The sequence below is a fragment of the Pituophis catenifer genome, unplaced genomic scaffold (genome assembly GCF_029215685.1).
Source record: "Pituophis catenifer annectens isolate HBS135680 unplaced genomic scaffold, rPitCat1.0.hap2 SCAF_15, whole genome shotgun sequence".
In the NCBI taxonomy this organism is placed as follows: Eukaryota; Metazoa; Chordata; class Lepidosauria; order Squamata; family Colubridae; genus Pituophis; species Pituophis catenifer.
Genome location: NW_027256895.1, coordinates 2,075,619 through 2,097,345, shown reverse-complemented (window position 1 = coordinate 2,097,345; position 21,727 = coordinate 2,075,619). Strand labels below are relative to the sequence as shown.

At 44.6% G+C, this 21,727-nt stretch overlaps 1 protein-coding gene across 1 annotated transcript in view; it reads right to left on the bottom strand.

The window, feature by feature from the left end:
* Positions 1-19,058, bottom strand: part of EFNB3 (ephrin B3) — a 65,250-nt gene extending 46,192 nt beyond the window's left edge. The window contains exon 1 of the mRNA XM_070954316.1: positions 18,751-19,058. Within this exon, the coding sequence (XP_070810417.1) occupies positions 18,751-18,869 (119 nt within the window). The 5' untranslated portion in view covers positions 18,870-19,058. The remainder of the gene's footprint in view (positions 1-18,750) is intronic.
* Positions 19,059-21,727: the final 2,669 nt, after the last annotated feature.

The window sequence follows — 21,727 nt, the reverse complement described above, 5'->3', positions numbered from 1 at the left end:
CCCCCCCCTTTTGGCACGCGACGGCAAAAAGGTTAGCCATCACTGATCTAAAAGGTGTCTAATTGGTAGTCGGGACTGTTTCCTTCCTTCAATTAGATCAGAGTTTCTGGGCCATTTTAAGAGTTGTGGACTTCAACTCCCAGAATTCCTCAGCCAGTCACGTAGGGTAACTTTCTTCACAGATGGTGGGTATGCAGTAAACGTAATATATCTTGACTTCAAGCAAAATGGGGAAAAAAGAGCTGGCTGGGGGATTCTGGGAGTTGAAGTCCACCTCTCTCATAGTTGCTGGCTGGCAGGGGGATTCTGGGAGTGAATTTACTTACGACCGTTGCAAGAATCCCTGCTCACGTGATCAAATTCAGATGCTTGGCAACGGACTCGTATTTATGACGGTCACAGTGTCCTGGGGTCAGGTGATCCCCTTTTGCGACCTCCTAACAAAGCAAAGTCAATCGGGAAGCCAGATTTGCTTAACAACCAAGTTATTAACTTAACAGCTGCAGTGATTCATTTAACAACCATGTCAAGAAAGTTCGTCACGCTTAGCGAGATTCAGGCGCTTGGCAAATGGCGCCTACTTATGACGGTTGTAGCATCCCCGGCTCACATACAGGCAGTCCTTGACTTGCGACCACAATTGAGCCCCATGTTTCTGTTGTTTAGTGAGACCTCTGTTAAGCACGTTTGGCCCCATTTTGCGCCCTTCCTTGCCACCGTTGTTAAGTGAATCTGGCTTCCTCACTGACTTTGCTTGTCGGAAGGTCGCAAAAGGAGGATCGCGCGACCCTGGGACACTTTGCGTCCGTCATAAATACGAGTCAGCTGCTAAACGCCCAAATTTTGATCCTGTGACCACGAGTCGTAAGTGTAAACAACATCCCCAAGTCCCTTTTTTTTCCAGTGCCGTCGTAACTTTGAACGGTCACTAAACAAACCGTTGTTAAGCCGAGGACTACCTATATGAGGTATTGGAATTTTACTCGGAATTTCAAACCCGATTTTTTTTTACAAGTGGCCGAAAAAGAGAGGTGTTATTTTGACAAAATCTGTCGATTTGAATAAAACGACGAACGTCAGACAAACGTGGATTGTTTCATACTGAATAATACCGCTCTACGATTGTTCACGATATGAAAAATATTGGGGGGGGGGATTTTTTACGGCCGTCGCTTTGGCAAGATCTGAAAAAGCCCCAAATTCGGACGTGAGAGAGCGAAAAGAAAATAAAATTTAAAAAAATTAGATTTTTTTGTAAACCAGGACAGCTTTTATAAGACGAGAGAACGAACGAAGCATCTAAAAAGGCTTTTAAATATATATATAAATATATATAAGAGAGATGCCTCGCGGGGTTCTTTCTCTTACTCTTTTGTGCGTGAATGAGGGGAGGCAGATAATGTGTGTGTGTGTTGTTTTTTTTTAAATGGGCAGGAAACCCGCTTTTAAAAGCCAGCTGAAGACGGGGACCAGGATGATGGTTTTACAGGCGTTTGCAGCTGGATCTGTCTTCGGGTATCACCTGCGAGCAGATGCATCCCACCTGAAGCCCATTAGAGGATCTTCCAGCTTTCTAAGAGAGAGCGAGACCCTCGCATGACGAGCTTTTAAAAAGCTCCCTTTTTTTCTTTTCTTTTTTTTAAATCGAAAGCTGAATTAAACAAAAATGGAAGGACCGGAGAGTTATTACAAAAGATTTTTTTTTCTCTCTTTCTTTTTCTCTCTCTCTCTCAATGGCTTTACCTTTATCGGGAAGATGCTGGGTTCTCCTATGCCATTAAATGCTTTAAAAAAAACTCCCGGAAATCCCCCCTTTTTAAATATATATATATATATATATATATAAATATTTTTCTATCGAGACACCTGGTCTACCCCTGATGAAAGCTAAAAAGCTTGAAACAGATCTATACTAGTCTCCCTTTATTTCTTTATCAGCAAAATATAAATTTTATATACTGTATATATATAAAAACAAAATTGACAAAGGAAAAATGCACTGCAACCATTTGCCTTAAAAGCCAAAATAAGAAAGAAAAAGGAAAAAAAGGGCTCAGATGAATAGACAAATTGAGCCGGGAGGGAAAGAAAGAAAGAAAGAAAGAAAGGAAGGAAGGAAGGAAGGAAGGAAGGAAGGAAGGAAGGAAGGAAGAAAGAAAGAAAGAAAGAAAGAAAGAAAGAAAGAAAGAAAGAAAGAAAGAAAGAAAAACATAAAACCAATTTGTGCTTAAAATTCACCTGAATCAAATCCCAAATGCTACATTTGTACCCTGGAAAAGGAGAAGGGGGGTTAAATTTCGAGCCCCCCACTTTCCATGAAAACATCTGCCCCCCCTTGTGATTTCTCCCGAGGGTGCGGGAGAGTTGGAAGGATTTTCCCCCCACCCAAAAAAAAAACGATCGAAAAAGAGATCTCGGAAGACGAGGAAGGACTCCCAGGAAAAAAAAAATTAGGGAAATATTGGATTTTGTTTGCAGACCGGAACAAGAAATACAGACGGTCCTCGAACTTACGACCGTTTGTTTAGCGACCGAAGTGACGACGGCACGGAAAAAAAGGGTACTTAGGGCCGTTTTTCACACTTAATGACCGTTGCGGCAGCCTCGTGCAACGTCCCGTAATCAAAATTCGGGCGATGGGCCACCGGGATGTATTTACGACGGTTGAAGCGTCCGCGACTTTCTCGACCAATCATGGATTTGCTTAAGGACCGCGTGGTTCGGTTAAGGACTGCGGTGATTCATTTAACGACCGTGGGGAAAATTTGGGCTCTGGCGTAACCCCGATGCAGCGCCCGAGGGTCAGGATGATCCTTTGCGACCTTTCCAGCCAGTTTTCGACGAGCAAAGTTAACGGGGGAAGAAGCTGGGTTCGCTTAATGACCCGGTGATGGGCTTCGCGACGGCAGCGATTCATCGTCGACTGAAGTGATTCGCTTCGCAACCGGTAATGATTCGCTTAGCAACTGTGACAAAGAAGGGGGTAGCAACCACGTTGCTTAGCAACGGGAATTGTGGTCCGAACGGCGTCGTAAGTCGAGGACTAAACTGTAGCAGCAGCTCAATTCCGATTCCAAAGAGAAAGCAGAACTTCCGAAGGGCTGAGAGGCGAGTCTCTGCCAGGGAGAGGATGACAGGATCTCTCAGAACTGAAGGCAAACTCCTGCCCCCCCCCACAAAAAATTGGTTCTTTGGGGATGCCAAGCCCAATTGGCATCAAGATCCAGAAGGATTTGAACTCTGGACCCCATCTAACAAAATGAAATTCAATGGAGAGGAAAATAAGGTTTTACCCTTCCTTCCTTCCTTCCTTCCTTCCTTCCTTCCTACTTTCCTTCCTTCCTTTTCTTCTCCTATCCATGTCTCCTTCCTTCCTTTTTCTTTCTTTCTTATTCTCCTCCCTCCCTCCCTCCCTTTTCTTCTCCTTCCCATCTTCCTTCCTTCCTCTCTCTCTCTTTCTTTCTTCTTCTTTCCTTCTTCCTTCTTTCCTTCTTTCTCTTTCTCTCTTTTCCTTTCTTTCTCTTTTTCTCCTTCCTTCCTTCCTACCTTTCTCTCTCTCTTCTTTCTTTCTTCTTCCTTCCTTTTCCATTTTTCCTTCTTCCTTCTTTCTCTTTCTTTTTCTTTCTTTCTCTCTCTTATTCTCCTCCCTCCCTCTTTTCTTCTCCTTCCCATCTTCCTTCCTTCCTCTCTCTCTTTTTCTTTCTTCTTCTTTCCTTCTTCCTTCCTTCCTTCTTTCTCTTTCTCTCTTTTCCTTTCTCTCTTTCTCTTTTTCTCCTTCCTTCCTACCTTTCTCTCTCTTTCTTCTTCCTTCCTTTTCCATTTTTCCTTCTTTTTCTCTTTTTCTTTCTTTCTCTTTCTTATTCTCCTTCCTCCCTCCCTTCCTATTCTTCTCCTTCCCATCTTCCTTCCTTCCTCTCTCTCTCTCTTTGTCTTTCTTCTTTTTTCCTTCCTTCTTTCCTTCCTTCTTTCTCTCTTTCTTTTTCTTTCTCTCTCTCTTTCTTTTTCTCCTCCCTCCCTTCCTATTCTTCTCCTTCCCATCTTCCTTCCTTTCTCTCTCTCTCTTTTTCTTTCTTCTTCTTTCCTTCCTTCTTTCCTTCCTTCTTTCTCTCTTTCTTTTTCTTTCTCTCTCTTTCTTTTTCTCCTTCCTTCCTTCCTTTCTCTCTTCTTTTTTTTCTTTCTTCTTCCTTTCTTTCCTTCCTTCCTTTCTCTTTCTTTCTTTCTTCTTTCCTTTCTTCCTTCTTTCTCTCTCTCTTTCTTTCCTTCTCTTTCTTTCTTTCTTTCTTCTTCCCTTCCTTCCTTCCTTCTTTCTCTCTCTCTTTCTTTCTCTTTCTTTCTTTCTTTCTTTCTTTCTTTCTTTCTTTCTTTCCTTCCTTCTTTCTTTCTCTCCCCTTCCCTTCTCCCTCCCCTCCCCTCCCCCCCTCCTCCTCCTCCTTGCCAAACACCCCAAAAGATAGGCTCAAGAAGATCCAGAAGGTTCTCGACAAACCTGAACACTGAGTCCTATCCTATCTAACAAAATGAAATTCGATGGTGAGAAAAGGAAGATTTTACATTTAGGCAAGAAAAAAACAGAAGTATAAATACAGATTTGGTGAAACGTAGCTCAATACCATTAACGGCGAGAGGGATCTTGGAATCGTAGAAGACAACCACTTAAGTGTGAGCCAGCATTGTGCGGCAGCAGCCCAAAAAGCCAACGCAATCCTAAACTGCATTAACAGAGGGATAGAATCAAGATCACGTGAAGTGTTAATATCGCTTTATACGGCCTTGGTAAAACCCCAGAATTCCCCAGTCAGCCATGCCGGGTTTTTTTTCCCCCATCCTACCCTCTAAAGTGGAGAGATTGCAGAGAAAGGGATTAGAAGAGAATAAGCAAACCACAATATGGGATACTTATCATGTGAAGTGTTAGTACCACTTTATAAGGCCTTGGCAAGACCCCAGCATTTCCCAGCCAGCCATGCCTGGGTTTTTTTTTCCTCCTACCCCCTAAAGTAGAGAGATCGCAGAGGAAGGGATTAGAAGAGAATAAGCAAACCACAATATGGGATACTTATCATGTGAAGCGTTAATACCAATTTATAATGCCTTGGTAAGGCCACCCTTGCAAGACTGCATCCAATTTTGGTCGCCATGATATAAAAAATAGATGTTGAGACTTCCGAGAGAGTGCAGAGAAGAGCAACAAAGACGATTAGGGGACCAGAGGCTCAAACATATGAAGAACGGTTGCAGGAACTGGGTATGTCTACTTTAATGAAAAGAAGGACTAGGGGTGACATGATAGCAGTCTTCCAATATTTGAGGGTCTATCCCAAAGAAGAGAGAGTCAACCTGTCCTCCAAATTAGCAGAAGGCAGGACAAGAAGCAATGGATGGAAACTAACCAAGGAGAGGAGCATCTTAGAACTAAGGAGAAACTTGCAAACAGTGAGAACAATTAACCAGTGGAACTGCTTGCCACCAGAAGTTGTGGGTGGAGGTTTTCAAGAAGAGATTGGACAACATTTGTCCAGAGTGGTATAGGGTCTCCTGCTTGAGTAGGAGGTTGGACGAGAAGACCTCCCAGGTCCCTTCCAACTCATTCTGATAAAATTGTCCAAAAACTCAGGAAGCTCAGACGGAAAAAAACGGACATGTGTTTGTGCCAATCTTGTGTCTTTTTTCAAGTCAGTTGGGCAAGGGGTTTCTCCCCCCCCCACATCTTTCCGGGATTTACCCAGCATTCCCCAGATTAGGCCTGAAACAGATCCAGTTTTCCCGCATCCCAATTCTCCAGGTTTATCCACCGAGACATTTTAACGCATCGGGGACAAAAAATTACAACCATCTTTGCGTCTTTGTAAATCGCTCGTATTTCGGATCCGTTTCCTGCTTTGCAAATTAGGCCTGTCGACGAAGTCAGCCTTGTTGTTTGTGTGTGTGTGTGTGTGTCTGTGTGTGTTTTTAAAAAAAAATCAATTTGTAATAGACTCGGCGGGTGGTAAATTTTAACCTGTGATTAAAATGTTAATCGATTAATCCCGTTTGTCTCGGTGCGCTGAGCCGGCGAGAAGAACCGAGGAGGGGGCATATATTGTGGCCGTGCGGACGGCCCGAGAAAGTTGCTGCACAGCATCTTCGAAGGGTCCCTCCCCCATCTTCCCCAGGCAGCCCCACTGGATGTGGAGGATGGGAGTTGTAGTCTGCAGTGCTATCTCTCTTCCGCACTCCCACAATCTGGACTACTACCCTGTTTCCCCGAAAATAAGACCCAACCAGAAAATAAGTCCTAGCATGATTTTTCAGGATGCTCGTAATATGCTCGTAATATAGGCCCTACCCCAAAAATAAGCCCCAGATGGATGCATTTAGTACCGTATTTCCCTAAAAATAAGACCTAACCGGAAAATAAACCCTAATAAAATTAATTAATTAATATATAAAAAATTAATATAAGACCCAGTTTTATTTTCGGGGAATAGTTGGAGATTCCTACGTTATAGGCCCGCGGAGTTTTTCTCAAACTTGAGGATTATAAACGGGGTGGACTTCAACTCCCAGAATTCACTTAACTGCTGTCTCGCTTAGCAGTGGTAATTTGGGGCTCGGTTATGGTCGTAAGACGAGGACTATCTGTTTTCTGTTCTCCACTCGTTGCAGAAGAACTATCTTATTATCTGCATTTCTTTCTTTCTTTCTTTCTTTCCTTCCTTCCTTCCTTCCTTCCTTCCTTCCTTCCTTCCTTCCTTCCTTCCTTCCTTCCTTCCTTCCTTCCTATTTCTTTCCATTCCACAAATTTAAGGGGAAAAATTCACGCCAGGGCAAAAGATCCCTCTTTTTCCATCGTGCTACGGAGGACGAATTTTAGAAGCCGACGGTTTTCCTGCAAAGGGGGAGACGGTGAAAGCATCCGAAGACCGTGGCTTTTCTGTGGCTTTGAGAGGAAGATTATAGCATGAAATAATTATAGGTCTTCCGGAGAGCGCAAAGATCATCCAATCTGACCTCTGCGTGCCACGGGGGCAGGATCTGTCACACCCAAACCCTGCAGAGGAGATGAAGTATCGGGGGGGGGGGAGACAAGCCACCATCAGGAAAAATTAGACTTGGCCACAAGCCAAGGCGAAGAAAAATGACATACCGTCAGAATCTTCCGTGGGGCACAAAGTTAAGTGGGTTGAAATTGGTGGGTTTTCTAATGGGCGAGAACTTTCCTGCCTCTTTGGAAAAGAGAGAGAGAGAGAGAGATCGATGATATAGAAGAGAGAGAGAGATGATAGATAGATAGATAGATAGATAGATATAGATAGATGATATGTAAGAGAGAGAGATGATAGAAGATGGATAGATGGATGGATAGATAGATAGATAGAGATCGATTATATAGAAGAGAGAAAGAGATGGTAGAAGATGGATGGATAGATAGATAGATAGATAGATAGATAGATAGATAGATAGAAGAGAGAGATGATAGAAGATGGATAGATGGATGGATGGATAGATAGAAAGAGAGATGATATAGAAGAGAGAGAGATGATAGAAGATAGATAGATGATAGAGAGAGATGATAGAAGATGGATGGATAGATAGATAGATAGATAGATAGATAGATAGATAGATAGATAGATATAGATAGATGATATATAAGAGAGAGAGATGATAGAAGATGGATAGATGGATGGATAGATGATATAGAAGAGAGAGAGATGATAGATGATAGAGAGAGAGATGATAGAAGATGAATAGATGGATGGATGGATGGATGGATGGATGGATGGATGGATGGATAGATAGACAGATAGATAGATCGATATAGATAGATGATATGTAAGAGAGAGAGATGATAGAAGATGGATAGATGGATGGATAGATAGATAGATAGATATAGATAGATGATATATAAGAGAGAGAGATGGTAGAAGATGGATGGATAGATAGATAGATAGATAGAAGAGAGAGATGATAGAAGGTGGATGGATGGATGGATGGACGGATAGAAGAGAGAGATGATAGAAGATGAATAGATGGATGGATAGATGGATGGATGGATGGATGGATAGATAGATAGATAGATAGATGGAGACAGATGATAGAAGAGAGAGAGATGATAGAAGATGAATAGATGGATGAATATTTACTAAAGAAGAAAAGAGAATGGAGGAAAGAACGGAAACAGAGAAAATTGGCACTGATTGAAACATACAGGCAGTCCTTGACTTACGACCGTTCATTTAGTGACTGTCCGAAGTTGCAACGGCACTGAAGAAAAGTGACTTAGGATCATTTTCCACACTTACGACCGTTGCCACCTCCCTGATGATCACGTGATCCAAATTTACAGGCTTGGCAACTGACTCGTATTTATGACGATCGCAGCCTCCCGGGATCACATGATTCCCCTTTTTGCGGCCTTCCGGCAAAGCAAAGTCAACAGGGAAGCCAGATTCACTTAACGACCACACGATCCACTTAACAACCGCCGAGATTCACTGAGCAACGGTGGCAAGGAAGGTCATAAAACGGGCTTAACAAAATTCACTTCACAACCATCTCACTTAGCAACAGATATCTGAGGCTCCCTTGCGGTCGTAAGTCGAGGACCACCTGTAGAGAGAAGTCTCTAGAACTGGCACCACCTTCTTATAGTCATGTTCACAGGTAGTCCTCGACTTACGACCGTTTGTTTAGTGACCGAAGTGACAACGGGGCTGAAAAAAAGTGACTTAGGACCGTTTTTCACACTTACGACTGTTGATCAACGTGATCAAAATTGGGACGCTTGGCTGACTCATAGTTATGACCAGCAGTGGGTTTCCAATATTGTTACCGCCGGTTTGGCGACCTTCTCACGAGCAAAGTCCACGGGGAAGCCGGATTCACTTAAGGACTAGTGATTCGCTTAGTGACACAAAAGGTGGTAAAAACGGGACAAAACTCGCCGAACCCCCATCTCGCTTAGCAACAGAAATGTGGGGCTCATTTTTGCGGTCGTAAGCCGAGGACGACCAGTACGGGACAAGTCCTACAGAATTTTCGCCCCCTCATTCTAATCATATTTTATTTTCCGTGCATGAATGCACGGATTTAATTTTGGGGATTTCGCAAGTTTTCCTGATTTTATTTTTATTTTTTGCACTTACTTAGCCTAACGTTGTCGAAAGGAACAGCACGTTGTGTAACTATGAATTTTGTGCATGCGTGTTTGCTCGGGAGTGTTACACACCCCTCGAGAGGTGGGATTCACACATACGCCGGAGCTGGATAGCGAAGGGGGAGGGAAAGAAAGAAAGAACAGATTCTCCGTGCAGGAGATAAAAAGACTAAACACCTTCGACACCTCGACATCTGTTCGCCGAGGAATCACAGGTGAGCGTCAAGAAGCGGAAGGAAATGTTTTCGCACCTAGGCAAGTGTGCTGCTCTTCACCGTCGGGTTGTGACTTTGCCGCTGTGTCATCTGCTCGCTCAGGACAGATGTGAGGGACCCGTTTCTTGGAAGCTCTTCGGGGAGGAGCCAGAAAAGCAGATGGTGATTTTTGGAACATCGTCTTCAGAAGTTGTTTTCGTGAAGACCAGGGGTCTACAAACTTCAACGTGGAACATTTTCATGAAGACCAGGGGTCTCCAAGCTTCAAGGTGGAACACGACCTTGAGAAGTTGTTTTCATGAAGACCAGGGGTCTCCAAACTTCAAGGTAGAACATCACCTTGAGAACTTGTTTTCGTGTAGACCAGCGGTCTCCAAACTTCAAGATGGAATATCATCTTGAGAAGTTGTTTTTGTGTAGACCAGGGATCTCCAAACTTCAAGGTAGAACATCATCTTGAGAAGTTTCTTTCATGTAGACCAGGGGACTCCAAGCTTCAAGGTGGAACGTGACCTTGAGAAGTTGTTTTCATGAAGACCAGGGGTCTCCAAACTTCAAGGTAGAACATCACCTTGAGAAGTTGTTTTCATGAAGACCAGGGGTCTTCAAACTTCAAGGTAGAACATCATCTTGAGAAGTTTCTTTCATGTAGACCAGGGGACTCCAAGCTTCAAGGTGGAACGTGACCTTGAGAAGTTGTTTTCATGAAGACCAGGGGTCTCCAAACTTCAAGGTAGAACATCACCTTGAGAAGTTGTTTTCATGAAGACCAGGGGTCTTCAAACTTCAAGATGGAACATGACCTTGAGAACTTGTTTTCATGAAGACCAGGGGTCTCCAAACTTCAAGGTAGAACATCACCTTGAGAAGTTGTTTTCATGAAGACCAGGGGTCTTCAAACTGCAAGATGGAACATGACCTTAAGAACTTGTTTTCGTGTAGACCAGCGGTCTCCAAACTTCAAGATGGAATATCATCTTGAGAAGTTGTTTTTGTGTAGACCAGGGGTCTCCAAACTTCAAGGTAGAACATCACCTTGAGAACTTGTTTTCATGAAGACCAGGGGTCTCCAAGCTTCAAGGTAGAACATCATCTTGAGAACTTGTTTTTGTGTAGACCAGGGGTCTCCAAACTTCAAGGTAGAACATCACCTTGAGAAGTTGCTTTCATGTAGACCAGGGGACTCCAAGCTTCAAGGTGGAACATGACCTTGAGAAGTTGTTTTCATGAAGACCAGGGGTCTCCAAACTTCAAGATGGAACGTGACCTTGAGAAGTTGTTTTCATGAAGACCAGGGGTCTCCAAACTTCAAGGTGGGACATGACCTTGATAAGTTGTTTTCATGAAGACCAGGGGTCTCCAAATGTCAAGGTAGAACATCACCTTGAGAACTTGTTTTCGTGTAGACCAGCGGTCTCCAAACTTCAAGATGGAATATCATCTTGAGAAGTTGTTTTTGTGTAGTCCTCAGCCAGTATGATGAATTCTGGAAGTTGAAGACTGCAAGACTTAAAGTTGCCAAGTTTGGAGACCCCTGACGTAGGCCACCGTACCTCAAACTCAGCGATGTTAAGATGGGTGGACTTCAGCTCCCACAACTTTGACGTCCACCCATCTTAACGTCCTCAAGTTTAAGAAACAGTGATCTACATAAAGATAATGGAGGTGTCCACAGAGTTGGGAGGTGTCCACACAGAAGACCAAACATGGTCCAGATGATGGCGGCAACCAGGACTTCACAACAACAAACTCAACTTTTTTTTTGAGGAGGTCACTTCTAGGGGCTCCAGAAACATCTTTGGAAAACCACCAGGTTCTTGAGAAGACCTTCTGGAGAACATATGGATGAACATTTTTGATTCTTCAAGAAGAAGGCCAGAATAAACATCTTCAGAAAACCAACCTCGAATCTGCTCAGGTCTTGTTCAAGGTCAAAAATTTGGCTGATCTTTCGGGTCAGGGATTTGCTGTAGGCCAGAAGAAAGAGCCCCGCCCCCCAAAAAGGAACAATTTCCAAATTTTAGAGGTGTGGATGAATACAGGTAGTCCTCAACTTACGACCACAATTGACCCCTCCCAACATTTCTGTTGCTAAGTGAGACGGTTAAGTGAGTTTTGCCCAATTTTACGACCTTTCTTTGCCACTGTCGTCAAGGGAAGCACTGCGGTTGTTAAGTCAGTAACAACGTCAGTAACACGGGCGTTAAGTGAATCCGGTTCCTCTGCCGGCACCCAGGACGCTGCGACCGTCATAAATACAAACCAGTTGCCAAGCGTCTGAATTTTGATCAAGTGACCCCGGGGATGCTGCAACCGTCGTAAGTGTGAAAAACAGCCGTAAGTCCCTTTTTTCTGTGCCGTTGGGACTTTGGATGGTTACGCAACGAACTGTTATAAGTAGAGGACAGTGGTGGGTTCCATATATTCTTACCACCAGTTCACCGCGGGCGCCTTCTGCAGATGGCCTCGAAAACGTGGCTAAATACATTACATTACATCCAAGCAGTCGCCGCTACCAATTCGCCCGAACTGGTACGAACCAGCTGAATCCCATCTCTGATCCAGGATTTACCCGGCTCTTTTTGGTCTCTCCCCACAAATGAGATGCAGCAAAGTCGCTGGAAACAGAGGGGGCCAAAAGAGAGAGGACAACGACAATGGAAGGCAACACAATTTTTAACACGCACCCAGGGCCCCCGTTTCAAATTGTGCTGCAGGCAAGCTTTGTAAGTCACACATCACAGGGGCAGCAGCAACAGGCAGACAAGAGTTTTGCAAAACAGCGGAGTAACAAGACGTAAACCAGGCGTTGCCATCCAACTGGCGTTTTCCAAAATTTTATGCGGTAAAGCAATAAAGAAAACTCTAGAAAGTTTTCCATGCAGCCGGTCCTGATCTTATGACCGCAATTGAAACCGGACTTGCCATTGCAGCTCTCGAGCGACTCGTGCCTGATTTTATAACCTTTTTGGCCCTGGGGATTAATTGCTGCAGTTGTTAAGTGAATCGTGTGGTCATTAAACGAATCCGGCTTCCTCGCCCATCGACGCGGAGTGTTGGAAGCTGGCCAGGGAGGTCGCAATGGGCGATCACGTGACCCCGGGAGGCTGCAACCGTCGTAAAAGACATGCCAGTTGCTACGCGCTCCAATTTTGATCACACGATGGTCGTAAGTGCGAAGACCCTTTTTTTCAGGGTCATTGTGACTTTGAATGAGTGGTGCGGGGCCTAGAGATGGAGCTCTTGGCTCATAATCAGGAGGCTGTGAGTTCGATCCTAGGTAGAGGCAGATATTTCTCTCTGGGCACAATGAGAATATATCTGCTGAACAAAACTCTGCATTGGAGACAGGAAAGGCATCCGGCCAGTAAAACACTTTGCTAGCTTCATTCAGTTGGCCAGACTCCACCCCGCAAGGGTCATCAAAAGGAGATGATTGTGACTTTGAATGGTCACTAAGTGAATGTTTGCACATGGAGGATTTCCTATATTAGGTCAGATTATTACAGATAGTCCTCCACTTACAACGGTTCATTTAGTGATGTTTCAAGTTACAACAGCCCTGTAAAAAGCGACATGACCATTTTTCACACTTATGACCGTCGCCGCATCCCTGTGGTTACAGGACCAAAATTTGGACGCTTGGCGACCGACTCATATTTATGACAGTTACAGGGTCCCAGGGTCACATGATCCCCTTTTGCGACCGTCCGACAAGTCGACGGGGAAGCCAGATTCACTTAACAACCATGTGGCTAACTTAACACCTGCAACGATTGCCTTGACAACTGTTGTAAAACGGGACAAAACTGGCTTAGCAACTGTTGCGCTTAGCGACAAACATTTCGGTCGTATGTCGAGGACTATCTGTAGTTCATTTAAATCATGGTTCTTGCTTGAGGAAGGGGTCTTCACACCCATTGTTACGTGACAGGACCACCCGACGTATGACAGATTTAACTCTCTTCTTTTTGACCGAGAAATCTAGATTTAATCTCTGATCTCTGTGCTGAATCCAGAGCTAAAACTTTGCAAATAAATCCTCCTTTTCACCTTATTATGTTGAGATGAGACGTTAAAAGAGAATGAAGCCAGACTAGCTTCCCTCGACCCCCCCAACGTAAACCAGAACAAACCACCATCGACCAGAACAAACACATATCCCTTTCGCTCCGTACCCGATTCGAGACCAAATTCAGAGTTCAACTGTTATATTAGCGTGAATTGATCCAGATCGAAATATTGAAAAGTCGAGAAAGAAGACGGATTCCCGGTCAGGAGAGCATCTGTGGATTTTTTTTAAAAAATTCAAGATGGCACCCGTGTTTGTGCGGCCAAATCTCTGCCCTACTTTTTCATGCGTGTGGCGCAGGCGTGTCACATGAAACACGGGAGGGGGGCTTCCCTTGCACAATCAGAGCTGCCATCTTCACTTGTTTCTGTAACACCCCCGCTCTTCCAGATGTGGCTGAGGGATAGTGAATATTCGGAGTCTTTTTTTGGAAAGCGTGCGCGTTCGTGGCCAGAGAGACGGGGATGCGCCAGCCTCCAAAAGGACAGTATTTTCACAAGCCGCCACGTGTAAAAGATGTGTAGGATGCTCGGGTGTAGGTTTCTGGTCACAAAAAAACTGTGGCAGATTTTTTTTTTTAACCCTAAATATTTGTGGTGGATTTATTTTAACACAAAATTATTCGTGACGCACTTTTTTCAACGTAAAATCTTTGCGGCGGACTTTTTCGAACACGAAATATTTGCGGCGGACTTTTTTAAATCTGAAAATGGTGGTGGGTTGGTGTTTTTTTTTAATACGAAATATTTGTGGTAGAATTTTTTAACGTGAAATATTTGTGGTAGAATTTTGTTTTAACGTGAAATATTTGTGGCGGAGTTCTTTTAAGATGAAATATTTGTGGAAGGCTTTTTTTAACCTGAAAATTGTGGTGGGTTTTTTTTTTTTAAATACGAAGTATTTGTGGTAGAATTTTTTAACGTGAAATATTCGTGGCAGAGTTCTTTTAATATGAAATACTAGTGGAAGGCTTTTTAACAAAAAATATTTGTGGAAGGCTTTTCTTTAAACCTGAAATACTGGTGGTGGACTTTTTTTAAATACAAAATATTTGTAGTAAGAGTTTTTTAACACGAAATATTTGTGGCAGATTTTTTTTAACATGAAATATTTGTGGCAGATTTTTTTGAACATGAAATATTTGTGGCAGATTTTTTTGAACATGAAATATTTGTGGCAGATTTTTTTGAACACGAAATATTTGTGGCAGATTTTTTTGAACACAAAAGATTTGTGGCAGATTTTTTTTTAACACGAAATATTTGCGGCAGACTTTTTGAACGTGAAATTTTGTGGCAGACCATTTTTTAACGCAAAATATTTGTGGCACCCATTTTTTTGAATACCGCTCAAGCATTGGGCCGGTCTCCAATTCCTGTTCAAATCCCAGATCTACCTTGGCAAATCTGATGTTTTATGCCACTTATTATGAAGGCAACTATCCCATTTTTGTGCTGAAAAACAAGCCCCAACCACCCTGAATATCTAAGCCATCAACTCATGCGAGGGGAAACAACATCACACTGAGCTCACTCATCCTTACACACGCACATACACACACGGGCTTTTCGCCACATCACCACAACTGATTCCTTCTCTTCCCCCCCCGCCCCTTTCCACCATCTTGGGCACGTGTATTGGTGTCACCTTCTGCGCGGAAAGACGTTTTCCCTTTCCGATAGGGAGGTCAGCCAATTAATTGACTCATTAACTTATCGCATTTAAATAAATCTCCATATTAGAACGGGCTGGATTCACGGCCTTGTCAAAAGAAAATAATGAGAGAACTTGCAACGGAATAATTAAAACCTAGGTGGGCAAGACAGGAGGTTCGTACGGGGAGTCTATCATTGTTTGGGAAAAATCTTACTTCCAACTTCTAGAGAGCTTTCAAGGATTCACCCCAAGCACATGTTGATAGATCTACTGAAGTCCTACTTCTCCAGCAAGTACAGGACCCCCCCCCAAACAGGTCCATCTTCCAACAGGTCCACCCCACATAACAGCTGCCATCTAACTATTGCCATATTGTCAGAGAGCACAACCCAACTGGAAGCTCTTCAGAACGTGCCTTCCCCAGCATGGCATCTTGGAGAGATCAGAAAGGAGAAGAAATCTACAAGGTCCATCTTCCAGCAGGTCCAGCACACACCCCAAAACACATAACAGGTGCCACCTAACTATTGCCACATCGTCAGAGAGCACAACCCAACTGGAAGATCTCCAGAACGTGCTTTCCCCAGCGTGGCATCTTGGAGAGAGAAGGAAGGAGACAAAATCTACAAGGTCCCTCTTCCAGGGGGTCCATCACACACACCAAAACACATAACAGCTGCCACCTCTCTATTGCCACATTGTCGGACAGCACAACCCAACTGTAAGATCTTCAGAATGTGTCTTCCCCAGCATGGCAACTTGAAGAGAGAAGGAAGGAGATGAAATCTACAAGGTCCCTCTTCCAGGGGGTCCAGCACACACCCCAAAACACATAACAGGTGCCACCTAACTATTGCCACATTGTCGGAGAGCCCAACTCAACTCGCAGGTCTTCAGAATGTGTCTTCCCCAACGTGGCATCTTGGAAAGAGGAGGAGGAGGAGGAGAAGATGAATCAACCAGGTACTCCATCCCCGAGGTTCAACTTTTCCGAGGCAACGTGGGCAGAACAGAGTCTGGATTCTCCTTCCACCTGTTGTAGCAACCAAGGACGGTTGAGTTGGACCTCCAGAGAAGGTGTACAGCTCTTCCACTTGGGCACCCCAATTTGTTCAACTTCTGAAACAACTTCTCCTTCCCTTCCTCTAGAGTCCCCTTCAAGGGAAAGGAGAAGAACAAGCACACCTCTCTCTTCCAACGGAACCGAAGGGTTGACATTTTACGGATCCCACCGAGGAAGACCAACGCGGGGACAATACCCAATGCAAGAGGGACAGCCTTGTGCATCCCATTATCAAGTGGGGATACCTCCAAAGGGATCCCCAATCCTAGAAGAGACCCTCTTTCAGGTCTTTTCTGTCCAGTTTCCCCCTTCGGCTTCCGTCAGGCTCTCCCTGGGCCCTCAACCCATTGTTCTACTCTGGTTTTCAAGACGGGGCAGGGTCTCCTCCCTCCCCCACACCCCAAAACCTGGAACAGGGGACATTTTCCCCTTTGGAGGAGAGGGTTAAAAGGAGGGAAATAGAATCAAAACATCAGAAGTCAGGCGGGAGGAAAATACACAGCATGATTTAGGCAAATAGGGCTCATTAGTTCTAATATATATATTCCTGTTGCTAGGAAGCGTTGCCTTGCATAGCGACAGCCTGCAAATTGTAGCACTTACGAATCACAGTGTTTTTCTCTCTCTCTCTCTCCTTCTCCCCTCTAATGTGCAAGAGAGTGGTTTTTCTGGCAGCCCCTCTCAAAGCTCGCCTCTTCCCCTCGACCCCCAATTCTTCTCTCTCGCTTCCCCCCCCCGCATCCCTCCACGGGGGACCCTTCCCCGAGAAAAAAAAAATGACATCACCCCAAATTAACTCAGTTCTGGGCCTCTCCCCTCCTGCCTCTCTCAAAAGTGTGCAAGGGAAGACTTGAGTTTCAGAAGTTGTTGGGGGGGATTGGAGCCACAATTGTTAACAGATGAGGAGTCAGGCTGGACTCCCGGGGGAGCGTGTAAGTGTGTGTGTGTGGGAGAGAGAGCTGGGGGGAAAGACAAAAGTGTCCAGGATTATCCAGAGTTGGAAAGTGACTGGCAGGCGTGAAAACTGGCCTGAAAAATCAGGAAGGAGAAGAAAAATAAGTTCTGTTTTGGTTCCCCCACAACTCCCCATCTTTGAACAAGGCATGGGCTTCTTCCCTCCCCCTCCCCTGCACAAAGACACACAATCACACACACACACTCCTTTTCAAGGCAAGAAGTTACACTTAATCCAGTTCCAAGCCACTTTTCAAAGGCTTTTGCAGAGATCAAGTCCTGCTTTGAAGGGAGGGAAGGAGAGAACGAGAGCGAGCGAGCAAACCAGATTGTGTCGGATTTCACAATTTTTAATTCGTGCAAGAATGCAAGGAGAGGTGGAGAAACACACACACAGTTACACATACACGTAAAACCGCTCCCCCCCCCATCGCAGCGGCCACACGCCCCGTAGGTAAATGCAAAAATTACAATCCAGACAGACCCACCCCATCGCAAAAGTGGGAAGCACCAGCAAGATGCACAGCCAGGGACACAGAGAGAAAGAGAGACACACAGACACACAGTCCCCTACCTTGAGATGCCCTCTGTGTGTGTATTTGTGTTTGTGTGTGTGTCTCTCTCTCTTTATCTCCCTCTCCCCCCCTCCCCTCTCTCTTTGAATAGCCATAAATGCCCACCCATATACATTGCGGTTAAAAGTAGACTATACATCCAGTAAAGTTAATTAATCCAACAGCTTCATTGCAAGGTTCACAGACCTCGGTTTTATTTTAATTTCCATTTTTTTTTTTTTTGTCTTCTGCGATTGCCAAAACTGGGGGGGGGGAAACAAGACAAAGGAAACCCCAAACAAGAAGTGCTGACATTCCAGACTAAACTTGCAAGAAAACCAGTTTAGGATGACGAGTTCTCTCGCCAGCCAACTTTGAGATACGGTCCAAGAAGTAATCTTTCGCGGGCATAATCTAGGAAACTTGACCAAGCAAGCTGAATCTGATGCCCAAACTGAGCAGCAGAAGGGGGTGGTATGTGGTGGAAATCACATTTCTTTTTTGGGGGGTGGGGGAGAGGAGGGAAGACAGAGGGAAAAAATTGTTTCTCTGTCTGTCTTGTGTCTGTAGACACCCCCTTCCCCGCAGGTCTTAGCCAAGGCGATGCCAATATATTTTTTTTCACCCCGGTTTTTTTTTTGCTCCCAAAGTAGAAGGGGGGTGAAAAAAAATGGAGATTGGCAAAAGTTTGGGGAAGGGAAAATAAGTGAAGTTCAGGATTTCACGCGTGGCCAGAAACTTCTCCTTTCTTCATCCTCTTCAACTTTGCCCCAAATCAAATCAGGGTGTCTACTTTCCCCACCACCACCACAGAAACCCCTGGGCATCTCCAAATGCTGATATTTTCCTGGCCTCCCGCTTTCCTCTTTGCTCAAAGCATCTGCTTCCAAATACCATTGAAACACAAAGCAAAAAAGCCACTCAACCTCGCCAGATTTTGTTACCAAAAAAAAAAAAAAAAAAGCCATTTTAAAAATTATGATGATGATGATTTTTTTTCCCCAACCCAACCCAAAGGTGCAAATCTTCCCAGCACCTGAAGCTGCTTCCCCAGACAATACCTGGATTTTCCCAGGCCCGAGAAAAATGAAAAGGCTTACTTTTTGTTCGAAGTGTTCCAATAAATAGGTTCCAGGCTGAGTCCGTCTACAAACAAGAGTTCCCAAAAACAGAGATTCAAAGCCATATAAAATCCAACTCCAGAGTTTTCAAAGGCCATCACTGCAAAAAAAATGAGAGTCAGGGGCGGCCAGGGGGAGGCCGGCACCAACTCCCCTCCAGTTTCTCCTTCCCTTTCTTTCTTTCTTTTTTTTTTTTCTTCCCTTTCTTTCTTCTTTTTGCCTTTGTTTTTCTTTTTTGGACAATCTCACCCCCGACGGTTTTCAAGAGGCAATTCCGAATCCCCTCCTTGACGAGGCAGGGTGGGAAAAATAAGCAGAGAGACACACACACAGAGAGAAGGGCGCATACCAAATATATCTATTCGAGGGAGAAAGAGAGGCAGAAAAAAAGAGAGAGAGAAAGAAAGAAAGAGAGAGAGGGAGAGAGAGAGAGAGAAGAGTTTTGGGGTTGCTTTCTTTCTTTCTTTTTTCTTTAAGGAAAGAATCTACTAGATCTCGCAACAAAGTTTTCTAAATCCTCTCTTTTGCACCAGGGTCTGGGCTGATGCGAAAAGTTTCCACCACTTCCAAAGACTTGCCCAAAGGAAGGGCATTTTTTCCCCCTCTCTCTTCCTGCTGGAAAGAAAAAAAAAAGAAAGAAAGAAAGAAAGAAAGAAAGAAAGAAAGAAAGAAAGAAAGGAAGGAAGGAAGGAAGGAAGGAAGGAAGGAAGGAAGGAAGGAAGGAAGGGGAAAGGATGGTAAGAGAGGAAGGAAAGAAAGGATGGTAAAAGGAAGGAAGGGAGAAAGGAAGGAAGGGAAGAAAGAGAAAGAAAAAGAAAGAAAGAAAGAAAGAAAGGTGAACCAAGAATCAAATCCAGAAAAGCAGAAATTTCATCCAGTCAGCTCCTTCAGCCTCTCTGCTTCCAGATCCTCAGGGAGGTGTGGAAAAGTGTGTAAGACAGAAGAAAAAGGGGGGGAGAGAAGGAGGAGGAATTCATTTGCAAGGCCCCCCCCCTCCTCTATTTTTCCATCCCTCCGCAGCGCTGATTTGGGGGCTCGGCGACCTCCTCCTCCTCCTGGTTTTTTTTCCCCTTCCTTCCTTCCCCAGCAACGAAGAAAACTCCAACGATGGATGATGCAGAGAGAAAGAGAGAGAGACAGACAGACACAGAGAGAGACAGAGACAGAGAGAGAGAGAGAAAATAAAATAAAATAAAATATGAGAATCAGAAAATCAGGGAGGATTTTTTTTTTCTCCTCGCTCCTCTCTCCCTTCTTGTTCTTTCTTTCTCTTTCTCTCTCTCTCTCTCTCTCTTTTTTGGGGGGGAGGAAAGAGGCAGAGAGAAAGGGAGGAGTGAAGAATTGGCGAGCGCGAAAAAGCGGAATGAAGGAGACAGTTTTCCCCCAACACAGAGGACCGGAGTCTGAAGATGAAAGAAGATACGGAACGCGGATGCTTTTTCTCTCTCTCTCACTCTCTTTTTGGAGGAGAGGAGGAGGAGGAGGGGAAGGAGGGGGGAAAAAAGGGAGGAAAGAGAGAGAGAGAGAAAAAAAAAGAAAAAAAAGAGAGAGAAAGAACTTCAGCCCAAATGGAAGGAAAGAAGGAAGGAAGGGAACAGCCCCCGAAGGAGGAGAAAAAAAATAAAACACAAAAAAACGAGACAGCAGCTCCCTTTGCAAGAATGTACAAATCCGGGAGATGGAAGGAGAGGCGTTGCCTTTGCAAGACAATTGCAATTTTTCAAAGCAAAAAGGACATTTAAAAGCATAGAGACAAATAATAATAACAATAACAATAATAATAATAATGGGGAGGGGTTGTTTGGTGCCTTCTCTCTCTCTCTCTTTCTCTCTCTTTCTTTCTCTCTCTCTTTCTTCCCCCCCACCCCACCCCAAATCCCTTTCTTTCTTTCTTTCTTTCTTTCTTTCTTTCTTTCTTTCTTTCTTTCTTTCTTTCTTTCTTTCTTTCTTTCTTTCTTTCTTTCTTTTTGTCTTTCCCCTCCAGGTGAATGGAAAGGGTGGGAGATTAATGGCAGGGCTGCCTTTTAAAGGCGTCAGCATATTTTAAATATAGCCGGAATTTGTCAGGGAAAAAAGGAGAAAGAGAGAGGGGGGAAAAAAAGGGTGGAGGGGAAGGACAGGTGGGAGGGGGGGGGCAGGAGGAGGAGGAGGAGGAGGGAAACGGGGTGGGGTGGGGGACACGCAGGAGGAAGGGGGGTGCCTGTGCCCCCTCCCTCCCTCCCTCTCTCTCTCTCCCCCACCCCTCCTTGCACAAATTAAGGCATTGTGTCTGGATGTTCCCAAGCTCGCCAGATGTGGTTTGGAAGATTTGGGAAAGGGGGGGGGGCAAAAATAATTCACTTTTGCGGAGATGTTCCTTCAACTTTTTTTCGGGGGTCTCCCAGGCAGAAGCTGCACCTGTTGAATTTCCAGATACATACACATATATATCCCTTTTAGGGATATATCCACAATTACACGGGAAGAAACCCGAAATATTAACTATACACATATATACATATATATATATATATATATGCTTTTCGGGGCGCTAAATGAAGATCTCGTGGCCTGATGTTGGGCGTGGCTGAAAAAAGGAGGACTAGGATGCCCTTGGGGCGACTGGGGTTAGAGGTGGCCCCAAAGACGGCGGGGGGGGGAGGCTGTGCCCCCCCCCAGGTCTCCCCACACCTAAAGGGGAAACAATGGGAATCGTGGAGTTTTAAGGAAACTCTTTTGTCAAAACCTCAGTTTTCCTAAGTCAGACATGCTAAGAACTACAACTCCCAGAATTCCTAGCAGTGGAACAGCCGTGCTTGCAAGGAGATTCTGGGAACTGCCCAGCTGGAATTCTCTCTCATTTAGCTAGGCTAGAACTACAACTCCCAGAATTCTTAGCCAGCAGAATATTCAGGCCGGCTGGGGATTCTGGGAACTGCCGAGCTAAACCCACAGCCGGTAGCTCTAACCAGCAGGG